Source organism: Rattus norvegicus, chromosome 17 (assembly GCF_021556685.1).
Source record: "Rattus norvegicus strain SHRSP/BbbUtx chromosome 17, alternate assembly SHRSP_T2T, whole genome shotgun sequence".
Lineage (NCBI taxonomy): Eukaryota > Metazoa > Chordata > Mammalia > Rodentia > Muridae > Rattus > Rattus norvegicus.
The window spans coordinates 34,479,907-34,500,687 of record NC_141550.1 but is presented as its reverse complement, the minus strand read 5'-3'; the positions used below and the strand labels follow the sequence as shown (position 1 = coordinate 34,500,687).

The window sequence follows — 20,781 nt, the reverse complement described above, 5'->3', positions numbered from 1 at the left end:
TTGGGAGAATGCTTCTGGTTTCACTCTCTTGCTTGCTCGACACAACCAGAACCAACTTTATGAATCCTTCTTTTAAAGATAAGCTCAGGTGTGGATGCACTGGTGCATGTGTGCGTGTGCACGCTTGGAAAGGCTAGAGGACCATCTGAAGTACCACAGTTTCCACTTCCTTTGAGACAGGGTCTCTGGCCCAGAGCATATTACATACTTAAACCTAGCAAGCCCCAGTCCTCATCTCTGCTCACAAGGAGCTAAGATTACAAGCACCGCCATGCTCGGCTTTCTTTTTATGTAAGTTCTGGGGCTCAACCTCACATGCTCACCCTTGAGGCCATTACTTGACTGATTGTGCTATCCCCTAGCCCTTTGCTGATCCCCTCACACCTTTCACTCTAGGAGGTGAAATTACCCCTCATTACAGAACTGTCCAGGTCATGAGATCTTAAACCCAAGCAGCACTGAAGTCCAGAGCTAACCTCCTCTTTGGTGATTGGGTGAGAGTTTCCGTCTGACCTGTACGCCTCTCCTCACCAGCAACTTCAAAATAAGATTTTAGTGCTTCACAGCATCATTAAGAACAGAGGCAGCATTCAGTGAGCTCTTGAAGTGGGTTCTAGAGCTCAGTAGCAGAATGAAGCCTTGAACAGCAAAACTCCCTGTGGCTTTGAGGAGAGACTGAGTGGAAGGTAGCTTTAAATCTCTCTGAGCCCACAGGTCCACATCTGCGTCCTGAAGCCCAAGTCTGATTACACAGTAAACCTCACTATTGCCTGTGACCCAGGAGACCCTTCTTCCCCAAGTAGCTTCCCAATGTCTTGGTTCGCCACCCAGATAATGGCCACACAGTCTTGCAGGACAAAGGGGGTCTCACATGTCACTGACCTGTTGTACAGAGATAGTTTCATCCATCAAATTACTGTTTCAAACTGTTAAGAGGAATGACCAAATACACAGAACTTGAATAAGTCAGTATTGGTTAAGACATTAAGTCTCTGGGTTACAAAGCCTCATTGGGGACTTGGAATGGCTGCAAGAAGGGGACACCAGGAAGGTTTGGGATTCCTGTTAGATAAGGGATGCCACCAGGTTGAAGTCAGTCCACGGGTTCAGGGAATGCAGGTGCAGTGGCAGCAAACACTGCTCCCTACCTCATCCCATCGCAACAACAAAAGCCAACACCGTGTGTGCCACTCGGAGAACTGTCATTCTAAGTAAGCTCCCGGCATATTACGCCATTGTCCCTCAACATCTCAGCTCAGAAACTACTGGGAGGTGGCTCGATTGCCAAGAATCCAGACTCTCTGAAGGGAAAAATGTCTTGCCCATCATTTCATGAAGCCACATTTAGATTCTAGGTCTAATTTCAACAGATATCAGCACAGCTTAGCTACAGTTACAGTGGACAGATCATTTGTCAAGAATGGAAAAAGCCAGGATGCCGGGGCAGTTGTGTTGGGGGAGGGGAGGATGGGAAAGAAGGCACGGAAGTATTAGTAAAGCCCTTGGGAGGACCGAAGGCCCCGCTGGCGGACCCAGGTCAGGACGCCCACACAGGCCCCAGGGAGCGGTCACAGCCCTGGAAGGGCCGACATGTAGCCATAATGCCAATGTAAGGCTAGATGGTGATCTAGATACTGCCCATGGGGAGGGCGAGGATGGCACAGATGTCCCAGACCCGAGAAGCATGCTTACAACAAAATACTCACGCATGTCCTTAGTCTAGATGGAAACCATCTAGGCTTTCGTAAGACTGGGGGCATAGTCATACAGTAAATGTAAGAAGCCTTTAACTAGGAGCCTTTTTGTCTTTCTAGCACAGCGATTGGACCTAGGGTTCTGTCCCCTTAGCCCTCTACCCCGAGCTGCATTCCTAGCTCCGAGTACCTTCTACGGTCTAAGATAAAGTCACATAATATGGATAAACAAAGCAGAACCACGTTTTTATAAGTGTTTTATGACACTGACTTAAGTGCCTCCATTTAACTGCTGAGAAAAACGCACATTAAAGGACTTTGGATGTGGGGCTGGAGATGGCTCAGCGGCTTAAAGTGCTAGTTCTGCCACTGTGAGGAACTGAGTTCAAATCCCCAGGCGAAGGTGGACTTGAACATTGTGTTTGTCTATAATCCCAATGCCCTATGTTGAGACAGAGACAATGACAGGAGGACTCCCAGAAGCTTTAGTAAGAGACAGTTCTCAAACACCGTTCAACATCACTGGTCAAGAGACCAATACTCAAGATTGTTCTCTGGCTTTCACCCGTACCCCATGGCACATGAGCACCTATGATCAATCAATCAATCAATCTCTCACACACACCAGGGATTTCTAAAAAAAAGACAAGCAAACTTGAATAAACACCCCACATGCACACCAACTATATTACAAAAAGCCCACTAAATAACTCACCATTTCTATCCTAAGGGCAGACATAACATTCCACCAGTTATTCTGCTAGATATCTTAAATTATAATTCAAATGGACTCCTGGTTACAGGCCTCTGGGTCCATTTTACACACAATCAATACATTACTACTCATAAATAGGATTACTTCAAAACCTGATGTGTGCCCTGTTAGGGAGTCAGTCTCAAAGGTCCCCAAAGAAAACCACTTTCTTGATGTTCACCCAAGAGGGCCAGCAGAAAACCCTAGAGAGAATAAGACTCAAGGGGCTACCCTACCTGGTGAGGAGGGAGGGTTCCATCAGGCACAAACTGAAACCAGAAAGCTACGAATGTAGCCCCTAACATGTAAACTTAGACCAGTATCAGGGGAATGAGGAGACTTCTCTAAAATAATTATTTGATAATCTTACACCACGTGCCCCAATAACGCTCACCTCCCAGTCCTCCCATGTCTATCCCATCCCCCATACCTCCCTGAAAGTATATTTTGTGTGGTTTATATATTCACTAGTAGAGTATGGCCAAATTGCTAGTGGCCAGCCCCTAAGGGAGGATGACTCTTTCTCTGCCTGTAGCTGGGCCAGAAGGCATCAGCTGAGGAGAGCTGTGAGGTAGACCACAACCACCTGTGTACTATAGCGCTGAGAACTGCAGAGCGCCCCTGCCCACCAAATCGGGCATCCGCACCGGCTTCAGGGGTAACACAGGCCATTGACATCAGCATGGCCCTGAGCAGCTGCCTAGACCATGAGCCTCAGCATGGTCTCAGGTGATTACACATGCCACTCCCATTGGCATGGCTCCCTGAGGTAGCAAAGTGTGACGACGTCACCAAGGCACCATGAATCTGAGGCTTCATCGTGGTCTAGGGCAGCAGCATGGACCATGGACACCAATGGCCTCCGATGGCATCGAGGATCATGATGGTCCTTCAATCCACAAAGTGAACCTTTCTTCATCCCTGGCCCCCATCACTGCTTAGAGCCAAGCGATTCTCCAGCTGGGCAGCAGGTCCAGCAGGTCTGGGGGCTGAATCTGTGTGTGCATAAGCTCCAGGCTATTGTACACCATCCTGTGGACCCTACTGGGCAAGGATAGCAGGTAGACCTCAATCCTCTCTCGCCTGTCACCACCATCACATCACCAGTTCTGTCTCTGTCCCTAGTGCAAGCGCCACTCCAATCTTTCCCACCTCTTCATCCCACATTTGTCCATTGTAGTGGTTCTGGGGTGTCTTCCGGCACGTGCTTTGAGGGTACTTTTAAAATAACCTAATTTCACAGTTCAAGTGTGAACTATGTAGACGATAGGGTGCCTCGTCCAAGCACGCACGCACGCGCGCGCGCGCACACACACACACACACACACACACACACACACACACGAGTTGAGTTGCCCTGGTGTTTAAAGGCTCCTCCTCAGGGAAGCAGTACTTCTGGATTTCCCACAGATCTGTCACTTCACTGACGGCTAACCACATTACAATGTTTTTGAATATGTAGACAACTCCCAGGGTTGTGTCGCTGTCTCCTCTGGCCAGAATGTCTAGGATGTCATTACCCTTATGGTGTGGTTATTCTTTAGTTCCTGTGGGGATTAGTTCAACAACCACCACCTTGCTGTGGTCGCAGATCCAAAGATGTTAAGTCCTTTAAGCAACATGGCCTCGTCTTAGCTTCTCTTTTCCACAGGACCTCCATGTGCACTTCAATCATCCTCATTACTCGTGCAATATTAATGCCGCTCTTACTCTACTCCAGAGATTCTCAACCTGCCCAGTGCTGCGACCCTTAAATACAGTTAGTTCCTCGTGCTGTGGTGACCCCAACCAGAAAATTATTTTCATTGTTACTTCACTACCGTAATTACTAACAAATCGTAGTGTAAATATCTTTGTTTTCCGATGGTCTTAGAAGACCCCTGTGAAAGGGTCATTGGACCGAGTTGAGAACTGTTGCTCTACGGTATTGTTTAGAGGGTACAGACAAGAAGAAAAGTCTGCATGTTTAAAGCAGATGCATTTAAAAGTAAATTGTATCCTTGCTTGAATTTACAGATGGAAAGGCTGGGAATACGGGATCTGTCTTTTAAACCTCAGACCCATCCCTCTAAGAGAGCCGGCGAGAGGAGGAAGAGTTAAACATCGGCATAAGAAGCACCTGATGTCTCATGTGAAGTAAAACAACCAAGGTCACAGGAGGAAAGAAAAGGTCTAAATAGAGAGGGAGCGAGGCTAGTGATAATACACTGCCCTGCTATCCCAAGACATATAGAAACACACATCTGTACACACACAACAGTTATGTACAGAAGATGACATCTAGTTAACGAGACCACTTATAAACTCTGATGCCCTAAGACTGTCACAGAGCTGAAGAATTCTTATGTAGTGACATGGTGGCTGTCCTAATGTGTCCGTACAACACACTACTCCTGTGATGCTAATGACACTGAGGTAAACAGGCCCAAGTTGCCAGTCACACAACAGCAGAGAGGTGCACAACTGTGGACACACCCAATGTTTGACAATGAAAATATATTTATCACTAACCCCGAGAGAGACTATACTATGTTTCGTGTGTGCTCACGCGTGAGCAGACATATCTTCATGTGTGAAGATACATGTGATCAGGTACAGAGACCAAGCTCAGGCTTTCTTCACTTTGTCTTTTGAGACAAGGTCTTTCTCACTGGTACCGGGGACTCACTATGTGACACCAAACTTAATTTTACTGAGTTACCGCCGCCCCCAAAATTATACCTCTTACCAATAATTTAAGTGTAGTCCTCCTTATATGGTGACCAAGTCTCTTGACTGCAGAAAAAGGCTATATCTAGTGGTTGTCTTAGGCCCTCCGAGTTTGTTAAGGACGCTCAGTAACAATGGTGGCATCACCCGACGCTGCGTTTCACAATACACAATAGCAGTGACGGCAGCGGGCGTGGGGGGCAGCAGGGTTAGTCTGTGTTGTACCCGATGAAGGATGGTGCCCTCATTAGCAGCTGATGAAGGACGATTTGTGGCTAGCCAATGTAGCGCTATTTAAAATAGTAACAGCTAGAATCAAAAATAACAGAAATCAAGTGGGAATAACTAAATACCGTCGGCATATCCCACGAGTGGCCACCACTAAGAATAACACATCAGTGAACACTGACACTGAGAGCCTTCTAACGCTGTGGAGTAGACTTTGCAAGCCGGTTTGTATCCCTTTTGTACTTTAAAATCACTTGTCTTTTTGTATTAAATATACATTTGCAAATGGATATGAAATGGACCAGACTAACATTTTATTGCAGTTCCCCCTCTGGGGAAGAAGCAGGACTACGGGTATTTTAACTTTTCACTCTACTTTCTATTTTCTGATTAAAAATAAAAGAAAAATCATGTCCCAAAAATATGTATTTTCTATATAAACAAAGACAGTGTTCCCGAGTGGAGTGAGGGAGGTAGACACCTCAGTAAGTAACCGTTTGTCCCCAGTGGAGTGAGGGAGGGAGACCCTCAGTAAGTGACCGTTTGTCCCCAGTGGGGTGAGGGAGGGAGACCCTCAGTAAGTAACCGTTCGCATATATTCCTTGGAGCTGGCAATACTTGTGCCTCCAAGGCCCACTCCAGAAGGGGCCACCACAGCAGGGCAACACTAATGGGACCATTCAACTCATTTATTTTTCCTCTGATAAGTACCAAAATATCTGTAATTGTCCGCTTGGCAGTATTACTTCCTGAGGTAAATTAATAAGTATATGTTTTAAGTTTATCAGTCTTTGGAACTCCGATTAACACAAAGCAACCTTCCAGAGTAATAAACGTTATTTCCTAAGTCTGTAAGGTGGGATCAGAGCCTCTTCCGACAGCAATCACTCTCAGGCTCAAAGATCGCAGGAGACCACCTTTCTTAAAAGGACGGCCACGTGATGTCATTTTGACACCACTGCTCACATAACGTAAGACATGAAAGCAGGGCTGCGGCCACAGAGAGGCCTCAGCAGGTAAAGTGCGTGCCAAGCCTGCCGCCCTGAGTCTCATCGCCCAGCCCCACATGATCACACACACACACACACACACACACACACACACACACACACACACACCAACTAACTGGATGTATTTGACTCAAGAGTTCATCCCACTGATACCCCAAACACTGGATTCTGACAAGTCTTTATGAAACTCATCGATACTAAGGCAGTATGGCCCTATCTTTATTTCTTTACTCTGTTAAGTCAAGAGAAGAGACCTCAAGTTCCACCCCTGGGGCTGCCTTCAGCTAGAGCGGTCGTGCTGAATGGAGCTAGATGCTCATAGGTGGTTATGTATCTAAGGGCCACTTTTTCTACCCAGAAAGGCAAACTGAAAAGCCAAGGAGAGAAGCTGATCCTTATACGCCGAAACAAGGCAGGAAGCAAGAGACAAACACCACCTGCCTTCCTTTCATGGCCCCTATTGTAAAACCAACCACAAATGGTGACCTCCAAACTACTGCTGTCGCCAGAAGTTATTTGAGCGCAAGGTGGGCAGAAAAAGAGGAAATGCCACCGGCAGAGACTGTTTTTAGAGAACTGAGACACACCTGGATCAAGAGATGAGACCCTCATCTCTCCTATGCATGGTCAAGACCTTGTTCAAAAGGACTGAATACAGAGGTCCAAACAGCCCTCCTAACCTGAAGGCAATTTCTGCCTTTAAACTGAATGGTGACTACTGAGTGGACAGATTACTTATAATTCATATTTGAGGACAGAGCAAGGTGCCAGGCAAAGTATTTCTACCAAATCAAAAAGATTTGGCCTTTCCTTAAAAGAAAAAAAAAAACAAAAGCATCTCATCTCTCCACCACACACACACACTCTCACACACACACACACACACACACACTCACCCTCTCCCACACACACACTCACCCTCCCTCACACACACACACTCACACAATACACATACACCCTCTCTGTCTCTCTCACACACACACACACACTCACCCTCTCCCCCACACACACTCACCCTCTCACACACACACACTCACCCTCCCTCCCTCACACACACACACACACTCACACACACACACACACACACACTCACACACAGAGATTGGGGGGAGAAATATTCCTTTTTTAAAAAAGCTTTTATTTTTCTCCCCCTTTTGTGGTATTGAGGGTAGGCTTTGGGATAGGGTCCTGTACAAATCGAAACTTTAGATTCTATGCTTCCTGTTCTAATTTCTATGATGGTAACGCATATGCAAACTGAATCCAAAAGTTTTCATGCAATGAACTCTTGTTTATTTAATGCCTTGGCTTTTCTAATGAACTTGGATAGGGCAGCAATTACATGGACATTTATCCTGCGGCTACACTGTGCCCAGTTCCCAGCTGGACTCTTTCCCATGGTCTACCATTTCATTACTCCTCACAGTATCTTTAAATATGCAAACTACCAAACATGTAAGGAGAACCACCACTCCATTTCCAAATAAGCCTTGTGTGCTTGGCTGGCAATTTGATTACACATATAAAGATTTTTAATAGGAGCAGATAAAATGACAGCTAAGGAATTAAAATAAGAATAGCAATGGTAAAACAGACAGACTGTAAGTAACTGGACAGTAGGACACAGTGGGTACAGGCCTCTGTCACTTAGGAGATGGACGCAGCAGTTCAAGGTCATCCTCGGCCATACAGTGTTCAAGGATAGCCTTGGCTACATTAAACTTTATCTCCAAATTAAAATAAAGTCTCCAGACAAAGACAGTATTTTCATTTTACTAATGAAAAGACAATGAAAGACCAAGAATTTCTGTTAGCCAGAACCCTCTCAGTCATCCCACTCAAACCATGGTTGGTCCATACAAAATGAGCCAACAAGGTGCCACCATCTTGAATTTCTGTAACATACCCAAGTACGTAAACTCTGAGGCCAGAATCACCACACAAGCAACACTTACTTGATACCACAGAACACTGCAGTCCAATCAAAGCCCCTTGGGTTCTCCCCAGAACTTTCCCCCCAAGGACTGGTCATCAAATAAGCTATTGACTCCGACACTCAAGTTTCTGACTCAATAGGTCTTGGGATCCTGGGTGGAAAACATTCAGGACAAGTTCCAAAGTGATAGCACTGGTTTGCAGGCCCTCATCATGAGCCACAATGCACAAAGTGCATCAGAGACAGTAACATTACCGAGTATTTATTCCTCATTAGTTATAAGGTCACGTAGATTAAGGAATTCTGTGTGTTCTGATTCTGCTCTTTACACCAGGTGATACACAGGGTCACCCAATTAAGCTAAATAACTCACCACTCCCAGTGGCTGACACTGCCACCTAGGGAAGGAAAGCAGAAAGAGTTGCTGCTCAGTTGTCCCGAAACAGAGGCCGGACCGAGAAGTAATGATAATACAGACGAGGAAGACAGGAACTTCAGTGTTCAGCCATGGACAGAGCTTCGGCCAGCACTTATCATAACTACCTGCTATCCTTCCAGGCAGGAACCGGGAGCAAACAGGCCATAGAAAGAAGGCGATACGCCCAGACTATCCCACCGTGAAGTGGAGCAGTTGATCTGAGCAGGACAATGACAATGTAAGTCACTTCTCCGGACTGCAGACTTTATGCCGTTCTGGTCTGAGTTCCAGAGAGGCTCCCTGCAGCAAACTAATATTATTCTGCTCATATAAAACGACAGAGCTTGAGCCAGCGACAGAAAGTACCGTCTACCAAGGCTGAGAAGCTACAGTGTGGTCTGCAGGGCAGCTGGGCAATCAGTTCAAAGTGAAATTCAGGATGAGGAGCCACTTGCTTGCAAATTTAAAATTTGAAAAATATTAGATGATTTAAAATATTAAAACGACACGTACACACATGCGTGCACATGCGCGCGCACGCACACAGAGATACGTTTAGGGCCAGGAGACAGTTTAGATGACAAAGTGCTCACCAGATAAGGTTGAGGACTCGACTCGAGTTCAAGTCCCCAAACCCATGTTAAGAAAGCTAGGTGTACGATCCCCAGCTCTGAAAAAAAGAACCAAAAAAAAAAAAAAAAAAAAGAAAGCTAGGTGTGGTAGTGCCTGCTTCTAGGGAGGCAGACGGGGTGGATCCGTGAGGCTTAACAGCCAGCCAAGGTGGCCCACTCAGCAAGTTCCAGGCCGATGAATGACGCTGTCTTAAAATTTTAAAAAGAGATGACACGTGAGGAACATCCGAGTTTGCCTTCCACATGCACATACATCAAACAATTACAAAAATATTTATGGTATATATAGAAGAGACGCACATGAGATCTCTGTAACACCCTTCTTCAAGGTCTAGTCCAGTGGTTCTCAATCAATGGTGCTTTTGCTCCCGGGAATTTAGAAATGTCTGGCGCCAATGTTAACCCTGTCAGCATCCAGGATGCTGCTCCTGGCCATCTAAGAACATGGGGGCCAGACATACTAGGAATCCTAACTGCACAGGACTGTCTTCCTCAACAAGATGTTAATGGGGTTGCTCTATTTTAAACTTTTCCAAGCCTGCTTTCCTGTCCTCCTGAACCCCCTTCCTCCCAAGTCTAGATGCCTACTTAAGAAACATCACTGCTATTTTCCCACTACCTTGGACATTATCTTCAGCACTAGAGAACACTACTCTGGTCTACTGAGGCACTACTGGAAGGCCACAAAGACAACTTAATCACTTCGTGAGCCCTCTACAGTACCAGGACCTACAAACACACCAAAAGGGGAGTGTTCGATGAGGTACTTTTTCCACAGCTGATTTCCTGGAAAGTTAGACCAAAACTGAACACTTCCTACCTTGGGAAGAGGAAAGTCCAAGTTGTGTTTCCTATAAACACTATCTCATTTAATCTGGCCGGCCAGCCAATGAAACCGAATCACTATTTTAGGTAAGCGTGTCTCACCGATGTGACTGGTGAAAGGTCACACGCTGGTAACTGGGAAAGGATGTTTTCTCAAGTCAGATCGCCAAGTCCCGCGCTCCTTCCATACCCTACTGCTGTGTCATGGCTCTCCAGGGCTGAAAACTCACCATTCTCAGAATCAGGGTGTCTGAGGTGTTAACGAGCAGGGCAGTAACACAAAGTGCTGGGAAGCCTAGGACAGTGCTAGCGTGACTGTCACACTGCTATACAACATAGCCAACAAAATCAGCCACAATTCAAGGAGTGGTGCAAACAGGCTTCAGCGTGTTATGTATTTTAAAAAATTAATTGTAGACATTTCGAATCTACTTGGCTCTGTCCTCCAAAACACTGTCATCATCTAAAAATTTCAATTTGACACAGCATAACGAAGCAGTTTCAAGATTTTTTTTTCCTTATTAGCAAAATCAAAAGAGCACAGCAAATTAGGAAGAAAGGGGCCACATTGATCTCAGACATAATTGCATGACTTGTCCTTAAAAAATGGCACTCCCCTGTTGGTCCTGTGCTCTGTGACACGGCAAAACCCCAGCTCTCTGTCAGAGCAGCCTCGCTGCCATGCACAGTAACACATCATAAATAACATGTGATGGGTCGTCTCTGGGAGCCCTGACAGTATTGATCCCCACCACCACCACCACCAAATCAGTCTGATGAATCTGACTCATCTTCATATTACACAGGGAGAAGCAAAATCGTGCAAGGTTTCTATGTCTCTACACCTATGTGGTTTTCCCTCCAAAATCTAGAAACACTAGATTTGATCTGTGGTTTCTGAGCAATTCTAATGTAACTTCTATGCCAAAGCCGAGAACATTCCCAGGGCTCAGACCCATATTCCTCCCCACCACGGAGGATTCTCTCCACACAGGAGAGCCACACAATTAGGGATGTGCTAAGCCTCAACTATTCTTGCAGCCCCCATAGTCACCTATCTTGAAGCAAAGATCTAGTAATCCCCACCCCCCTTTCCATCCTCCTCCCAGTTATATCAATTCTATAGCATCCATGACCTCAAAGACATGCCCAGCCTCTCTTCCAATTCAAGTCCAGTTTTCTGTCCATCTGGTTATCTGTTCCTAGAGACCAGAGCAACGGAACAGAAAGCCTACAGTTAGACTAAACCACTCAGAGCAGGGCATCCAGTCAGTGTTGGTGCCTGGACACAGCAAACTTTCCCGCTTTGACCTCCCACACTTAGATCCTCAGTCATTTAGCAAACTCCTTGTACCACCTTTGGGTTTTATGTGTGATGTGTGTATTCGTGTGGCTGTACGTGTGTGAGCGTGTGCATGCAGAAGCCAAAAGAATTCAGCGGGCATCTTTCTAGACTACTTTCCACCTATCATTTCTTTCCTTCCCCTCCTCTTCCTCCTCTCCCTCTTTTTTCAGACAGAACCTCACTGGTATGGACAGAGTAGGCAGGAAGATCTTTGGGTCTGTTGTTCTCTAAAATAAAAGATGGACTGAGCACCATATACAAGGTTCTCGCCCGCTGAAGAAACTTTCTTAGTGACTGCCTACACATTTCTCAAGATCAGGTGCCATGATCCCAACTCAGGTTAGGGATGGATTGGGAAATCCGTTACCTAGCTCAAATGCTAAAGGCTGATCTTACTACAGGTTGTATATCCCTAATCTGAGAATCTGAAAGACTTTAAGAACCTGAAACATCATAAAATTGGTGTTCTGCACAAAACTATTAGAAACAACGTGTAAAATGACCTTAAATCTGTGTCGACAGCACCAATTACCTGGCATTTAGACCCACTCCCAAGAGCACTGTCATTAGTTATGTGCAAATAGCAAACAAACACGGCACCCTGGCAGCAGGGTGTTTCCCCTCAGCTCACACTTCCGAGGAGGCACCAGTTAGGGTCAGCCTTGACTATGTAGTTAGGGGAACCACTGGCCTAAGCAGCAAGTGGCTGTCTTAAAGTCCCAAATCAAAACACTCCTCGTAAAAAAAAAAAAAAAAAAAAAAAAAAAAAAAAAAAAAAAAAACCACTCCTCGTCCCCAGCACTTTGAATGAAGGTTACTTAACCTGCATCAGGTAAAACGCTAACTTATTTCCTTTTGAGCAGGTATTTTGGCTTCCTACTACCTGCTTTGCCCAGTGCAAGGCCACAGAGGATAAAGAGGAAGTAAGCTGAGACCCTGGGAACAGTCTCTGTAAGTTTAAGTTTGGTTGTCCCACTTACTCTCAGGGTCCTAAGCCAGCCCTAACCCCGGCAGCCTGTGTGGAACAAGTCCTCCTGTGTGGAACGGTACTAACATCCACTTTATAGGCTGCCATGCAGCCTCTGTGCTAAGGCGAGGAAGGCACTTAGTCTAGTGCCCTCAATACCCACGGGCACTCCATAAACACTGGCTATTATTATCAGCCCAGAGACCATCGACTGCCGAGTGGCGGCCCTTAAGCCAAACCTGGCCTAGAGACCTATTTCGTTTGGCCCTCATACTTTCCTCTTCAATCAATCCAACATTTAAAAACTGGTAAACATGTTTAGATTAGATTGGATGTCTGGCAACACGCAAAAATACCCTGGCCTCTGGCTTACACAGACCAGGAACCTAGGCACCCCTCTGATAACACCCACTTTCTCTACAAGAATAGGTCTGTCCCACTTTCCCCTTCTCCCAATTCACCCCTCACTGTGCCTGTTCATGAAAGCAACAACCCCTGTTCTAGACCAAATCTACTAACATACCCAACTGACGTATCCCCCAACTAGCGACCCTCATGATAACTGATCGCCTGCTGCCCCACTGTGGGTTCAAGTCTCATATGGAAACTGTATGGCACATTAAAGAAGCCAGCTCGCTCTGTCCACCTAGTCGGTGGTGGACAGCCACATACTGACATGGTCTGGCATTAAAACACACACACACACACACACACACACACACACACACACATCTGTGTCTTGTGTCTTACCCTCAGAGATCGCTAGTCTGGGTAGGGCCCAGGTATCTGTATATTTGTCCTAGGAGATACTTTTTTTTTTAAAGCTATGTTCTCATGTAGCCTGGGTGGCCCTGAACTTAATATACAGCCCAGGTTTTTATCTTCCTGCCTCCTCTTCCCAAATGCGGGTAGTAAAGGTATGTACCACCCAAGCCAGGTGGAGTCTAGTGACCCCCATTCTCTCCTGTGGTACTTCCTGGCTGCATCGTACATAGGACCAGATGAGTCTTGTTTCTTTCCCAACTCTTGTTTAATCCTGCTTACAGATCACTTGTGTTTAAAGCTTGTCTTCCCAAACAGAAAGTGAACTCAACAAAGGGCGTATCCCACCTCATCCTTCTGTCCTATCCCCAGCAGAGCTAACGGGGTGCCAAGCACATCGAAGGCATCTCCTCAAATTGTTCATTCTACAATCAGAAAGGCCTTGCAAAGAGCACATGGAGAACCAGCTACACCACTCTCTGGCCAGGATGGTTGGTAAAAGGCCAAACCCAAAACACTACAGATATAAGGGAGTCTATGATGTACCAGAAAAAGCCCGAAGTCACAGAAGTGGTCCAAGGCTTGGGGACTCAGGGACTGTACTCTGCATGAACTTTCTTCAGGTGACCCTGGAAGGACTGATGAGAAAGAGGCGGGGAAAACACAGCAGGAATAGTCAAATCGAGATTTCACAATGCCCCCCACGCCAGGGAGCCAGCTGCAAGTCTGAGGGACTTGCAAGAGGCACAGGAGTAGACTGTGGAACCGAGAGGAATGTAGTCACTCAGATCTGTCATCTCAGTGCTGGGGAGGACCAAGAGTTGAAACCAGCTGCAGCTAGATTAAGAACTGGAGGCCAGCTTGGGCTTCATGAGACCATCTCAAGAACAAAACCAGAGAAAATGAGGGGGGAAAAAGGCTCAGTGGGAGCTCAGTGGCCTCTAGTGAGCAAGACATGTTCCTGGCCCTAACATACATACCCAAGGCGCCTCCAAGTTAAGGCTTAGCATCCAATTTCTGAACCAGTCTTAAACTATGGCTTACTGTACAGACATGAAATTATGTTAACAGTGCAATTTGCATTCCTCGAGCCATTTCACGAACATGTTCCACCAGAGAAATAAAGGTTTTATTCATAGCACCAGGACTGCTGATTGCACCACGACAATAAAAACTTATTCTTCTGTTTCTTTCCCGGTCAATGGGTAGCTTAGAAAGAGGTAACAAAGACCAGGGGTCCAAGGACGGCACTATGACATCCATTCCAGGACACAGGACCCCCCTCCCAGTCAACCACTCTCAGTGAAAAGAACCAAGACACAAAATACAATGGCAAGAGAGATGGCCTGGCACCTCTAGCACATCTGTGGGACACTGGCTTAAGTGCTTCCCAGACATCATCAACTCCTTTCATCTTCTATCTCGCTTGTGAGAACCCCCAACCCCAGCAAGATGAGAAATGAAGAGGGCAGTAGAGCTTCTGCCCAAGTCTGGCAGGTGGAGGCAGAAAAGGAACCCAGAACACTTCAGCCTCCATCCCTTAACTTTTCTATCCAGCTGTCTCTCGCTCTGCCTTTCAGGTGAGTGTGGCTTCTATAGTCAAGCCACCATCTCTGGACAGTGAGGCTGAATTCGAAGGGCAGACGTGATGGTGTAAGTAAGACTGGAGGGCCCTGCTCTGTCTTTTCCCAAAGCCCCAGTGCCCGGACGGAGTGAAACACACAGACCCTGTGTTCGCCGCCTCCGCCTGAATCCATACAACAGGCTCCTGTGGCTAGAACAGGATGGATCCATTCTCAGCAATCACTCAGGAGCACGGGAGAAGAGCCGTAAGTTTCTCCAGGGCAGACTGGCAAGAAATGGCAGGGAAGGAAGGCCAAGGGCATTCACCTCCTCCAGCCATCAAATGTGCTTCCAGAGGAACTCAGCCTTACTGATAAGGGGACTCTCATCAATTGCTACTCACGGCTCACAGGAAGTCAGCCCTTACACACACAGGGGACCGTCCTGGCTGGTGCACTACAGATAAACAGACACCCCTGTCCCAGGGCAGGCTGTGAGCCGCAACCATGTTGGATTATGTTTCACGTTCCGGCTTCAGAGCTTGAAGCAATTCTATTTTTAAGCTTTCTCGGTTCCACAAGTAAAATAAGACCATTTTAAGGCAACGAGCTCTGGTGTTAGACAACTCCCTCTGAAAGAGTTAACTGATCGGCAGCTTTGACACACCAGAGATCTTCCTGGTGTTAACCACAGAGGAAGAGCCTCTTGGTCAATGGTGTAACTCAAAGGCCCAGGGAACCCTGCAAACCATGACTGTCACTCAGGATGTAGATGGTTCAGGACAACGCTTCCCCCAGTGTCCCTCTCTCAAGAAAGTTACAAAAGTCCTTTTAGGCTGTTGTTGATTAAGTAAAATTGTCTCTCAGGGTACCAGAAAAGTCACATCCAAAGAATAATTGAAAATTCAAATATCAGACCAAGCTTTGAAAAACACTAGTACCACTATGTAGGGAACCTGTCATTTTTTTCCATTTAAAAGTCCTTTCCACTGAGTGTCTAAGTAGCCTTGATTTCGCAGTGTCTCTGGGGCAGTGTAACCACTTCTGATGGAAACTTAAAACGCAGTCCGCACACCTAAGCCTCCCATGTAGGGCATATAAGGCAGTTAGGCCTCTCCTCACAAAAAGAGGTTCTAAGAGGGCAAGAATCTCCAATTTCAGTTTTGGCTGGCTGTGGGGGAGCTGTTGACTTGTGACCTTGGCTGGGTAACTGCAGTGGGCCTGTAAATGTCTTACCTGCAAAAGAAGCAGGTTGGATAGGAAAACTTTTACGAACCCCCATGTTATTATTCTAAGACCAACAGACTTATCAAGTATCGAATTACTGTCGTCAAATTAAGAGGACTGTTGCATGGGTCCCAAATAGTCTGGCCATTAGTTCCATCCCCTGCATTCTACCTGCTCTCTTCTCCCTGCTTATGCGTCCAGCTGACACAGCTCCAGCTTTACACGACAAAGCACCAACTGCAGCCTGGTACTTCCGGTCACCTGTGAAGTCAAGTTCCCGGGGGCCTTTGGATTCCATCCTGGCTTTACCACGTCCTCAAAGTCACGGATGCCTGTGGCTACAAGACTAACTCCCATTAAGGTGAGCAGGGTAGAGAAACACTCTTACAACTTACATGCTTAAAGGCAATGTTTAAAGCAAAAGCAGGAGATGAAAATAAATCAAACGCCTCCTCCACTGGAAAGCCAGATAAATAATCCTGCGGTAATAATCCCACCCCCACCTTGCTGGTCTCCTTGCGTGGTTGCTTTCTGACGCTGTATGCAGTACCAGAACCTCTTCTCTGTGCAAGATCATTTTCCCAGTCGTTCTTGGAAGGCAGACAGGATGGGGAGGTGAAAGGCCCTCCATCTGTGGTTTCCTATACATATTACTTCACTCTTTATCTGGTCTTCTTAGTCCCATATTGGATGGGAGCTCCTTAGCAACTGTTAACACAATCCCTGAAACACTACTTAAAGCTACTCACAACTGTGAGAGTGTGCATCAAACCACACACTTCCTACCTCAAAGAACTCGGGGATGGGGGTGGAGAGACTTGGAATCTTTCCTCCTTGCACTATTCAGGTAATCTCACAGACTTTGAGGGACTCAGCAAACCAAGTAAATGATTTCCACCCACCCTGACTTAAATATTATTAAAAAGTAGATGAGTAAAAAGAATAGAAGTTGATTAGCTTGAGACACTACTAACGGCCTGACATATGGACTATGTATAAGTCAGGGTAAGCTGGAAAAAAAGCCAATTGGAAAGGGATTAAAGGTGTGTGTGTGTGTGTTGTGTTCGCTAGAGAAGTTAAGGAGAAACTACTGCTTATTCCTAAGACACCCCCCTCCAACTATCCTCCCTCCCTCTCTCCTTTCACTTCCAGGTGTTGGTATTTATTGCTAATCCCAGAGTATATTCTTTTTCCAAGTTAACTTTACACAGCACACTGTTAAAACTCAGACTCTGTCCTTCTTATATTATACGAGGTGGTGATATTTAGAAAAATACACACACACACACACACACACACACACACACACACACACACACACACACAAAATATCGTTTCCTGTTCTCAAGTTTGGGTGCTTTGGCTCAGTTAAGGGTGCTTTTGTTCCCAAGCATGATTAGGGTGGCAACCTCAGTACTGATTATAGGGGAGCTATTTGTACTGCCCACGCCTGGGCACTGCATTATATTAAAACTTCCATTTTGGGGTATGGAGTGACTAAAAATTCTCTCCCTGCTTCAACTTGGCATCAAGCGTACGTCTCAGTGGAAGCGAGCTTATTGCATACAGAACCACAGGAACCCACAGTTTTCCTCTTCAAAGTTGTTGTGGGAAAGAGACCCTGCTGAAAGAGCACCCCCGGTCCTCCAATCTCAGAGGAGATTCCCAGGCACTGAGGTTCTCTGAAGGACCAGCAGGTTGCTATGGCTGGATTAAATTAAATCTGACATGACAGGCTGCCTCTTGCACTGTCAGATTCTCAATTTTCTGGAAAAATGAAATTACCTATCACTTTAGAAAACTTATGATCATTCTGCTCATTTGGTAAACAAAGGGACGGCACCTGTAGTCTCTGAGTTACAAAAATACTTGATTTATACATACGGATTTTATGGGGCAGCTACCATTTGCCAGGCCTTGAGCTAAATATTGTACATTTATTACCGTATGACTTTTTAATGTTCTAGTTGGCATTATTGTCCTACCTTACAGAATGAACCATTTGTGCAGATAAAGCTATTTGTCTAATAGGAGACGACTTGTGAACAAAGACAGGAGGCTATACAGTCCCCAAGAAGGCAAGTCACTCGCTCTGTCAAGCTCTTAGATGCTCCGGAGACAGAACTTGAAAAGTAGACCCAAATGGGTCTAGAATTCTGGTCCCCTGAAGAACTCTTCTTGAACATAGAATGTTTAGTCTTCTATGCCTTCCCAACCTTTAAGGAAAAACCATCAACAGAGTTCTAAAACACGTGGCAATGCATGTCTTTAATCTCAGAACTTGGTCACTTGAGTCAAGAAGACCAGGAGTTCAAGGTTATAAAAGACCCCCCCCAAATAAACCCAAAATCAAATAAATTGCAAGATTTAACTGGAAGCTTTCAGAAACACTGACAAGAAAAATAAACAAATAAGTCAGCATTGTCTCCAACGCTTAGGACTTTGTATGCACTTGGGAGATAAACTGTGCACCCCTCCCAGAAGATACAGCTCTGAACTCGTAGATTAACCAGTGACTCGGCATACATTACAATCTTATGTAGAACTACTTCTGAATATGTGTAAGAAGCATTAATGTTCCTATAATGAACCATTATTTTCAAATATACAAATTCAGAACCATCTATATTCCTGGAATAACAACTTCATGGCAAGAAGGATAATAAAAGTTTAGAAATAACTTGGAAGATGGTGAAGGCAATATTTTTATACTTTAAATACTTAACTACATATAATGAACTACATATAAATTTGGTGAGACAGTCTTGGTGAGCTGGTCCAATGAATAATCTAAGATTTTTTTTTTTTTAAGGAGCAATTTAGTAGCCTCACAATTTCCTACTATCCAAAATAACTTTCCCTGCAAATCTGAATCTAATCCAAGAAGTGTGTCAATAGCTAGTTGTTTCAGCTTATTTATGATATAGGAACCGGGTACGTAGGGGAAATAGGCTTATTGTATGGCCAAGCATGTTTAATCAAGTCCATAAAAGTATGAACTGCTAATGAAAGCATGGACTATCCTGTGCCTGAGAATCTAGCACACTGGATACTGTATACAGTGCAAGCAGGTACTGTACTCGGCTTCCCCCCTGCTGGCAGACCCTAGTCACTAAAAGGATGAGCCTCTTTGACTGGGACTGTATCTATCACACATCCCTAGTAAGTATCTAGAATGGAAGGAACAAGATCCAACCCCGGGAAAAATTATAAACAGAAAGGAAATTTTTAAAAATTAATTCTTTCTCTACCCACCCCATTTCCCAAAGTCCTATATATGTGTACAGACTTTCTTAAGAGATCCCAGCAAAACACTGATTGTGCAAAAACACACACACATCTAGACCTAGGACTAGGTGAGGTCCTCGACTGGTATTACCATGCAACCATAGGTATCTGAGTCCGGGTGGGTTCTAGCCTGGTCGGAGCCAAGCCTCAACACGAGGGTGAAGACAGAAGGCATGGAGGAAGGAATGCAGGAGAGAAAGGAAGAGGGGGAGACCTCGGGGCCACACTTCTTTCTAGTAGCAACAAAAAGGGAAGCCGCATACTGACCTAAATCATCTCTCAAAGGCGCTTTATAAATTACAGGGACAAAGGGAGGGGGTGGCGGGTGGCCTGGGAACCCCACAGACACCCTACCCTCTGACCCGCCCCCTCCCCCTCCAGCACAAGGGAAGCAAGACAGAAAGCAGCTCAACTCGGCCACGGGCGTGAAGCCCTCATCTGGGTTTCAATTGCCCATCCATCCACCCCCCAAAAGAAACACACGTAAACACTATACCCACCCCGGGGGCGGCTACTCCCGCCCCGGGGCTCCTAGAAGCCGAGGCCGGGGATTTACTTAGTTAGATTTTTCTTGCTTACTCATTTCCCTCAAGCACCCAACCCCCCGTTCCCACTCCAAAACCCCGCTCGGTCGCCTACCCTCCGGCTCCGGCCCCCCGGGGATCCGGGGTCCCCGCGGCGGTGGCTCGGGCCCCCGCGCGGTCCGGGTCACTAACCTGCTGCTGTAAGGGCATTTCCGAAAGCAGCCTGGCTCCGGGGGAGGTGGGGGGCCGGCTGGAGAGGGGGCCCGAGGCCGAGTGGAGCGGCGGCGCCGGGCGAGGGCGGGCGCCGTGGGGGGGGTGGGGACGGGAGAGGGAGGGTGGCGGTGCCGGGTGCGAGGGCGCCGGGACCGTCCCAGGCCTGGGAGCCGGCGAGCAGGAGGAAGTGGGTGCCCCCTCTCCCCCTCCAGCGCCCCCTCCCGCCGGCGCCTCCTCCCCAGTCACAGGCGCGTCCTCCGCGCACGTGTGCGAAACGTCACCGGCGGGTCCCGGAGAGAAGGGACAGATCCTGGCGGCGGGACGGGAACCCGGCTGCCCCCGCCCTCCGTCGCCGGGGGGCGGGGAGGGGGACAGGGCGGGGAAGGAAGGGGCAAGGGGAGAGGCGGGTCAAGGGCAGGCCCGGGGCCCGGTGAGCAAGGCCCCAGCGCTCCGGCCACGCGGGCGCCGCCGCTGCCACCGCGGAGATGCGCCCAGGCCGGAGCACCCGCCCGCCCGCCCCTTGTCGCAGACAGCGCGAGCTCTGGTCCACCGGGGCTCTCAGCTCCACCTCCCCCACAGCGATACCCGTCCACCTCCCAGATCCCCTTTGTTGCCGGGAGCTAGGTCCCCAAAGGTGCCAGGCACTGGCGCCCCAGCGCTCGGAGCACGCCTGCGGGACCCCCGGCC

General features: G+C 47.0%; 1 protein-coding gene across 6 annotated transcripts in view; it reads right to left on the bottom strand.

The window, feature by feature from the left end:
* E2f3 (E2F transcription factor 3) overlaps positions 1 to 20,781 on the bottom strand; it is a 77,236-nt gene that overhangs the window by 55,246 nt on the left and 1,209 nt on the right. For 2 of the 6 annotated variants that reach the window (XM_087590070.1, XM_087590071.1), the window contains exon 1: positions 20,074 to 20,435. In XM_087590070.1, coding sequence (XP_087446196.1) covers positions 20,074 to 20,091 — 18 coding nt within the window. In that variant the 5' untranslated portion in view covers positions 20,092 to 20,435. 6 annotated transcript variants of the gene reach the window in all.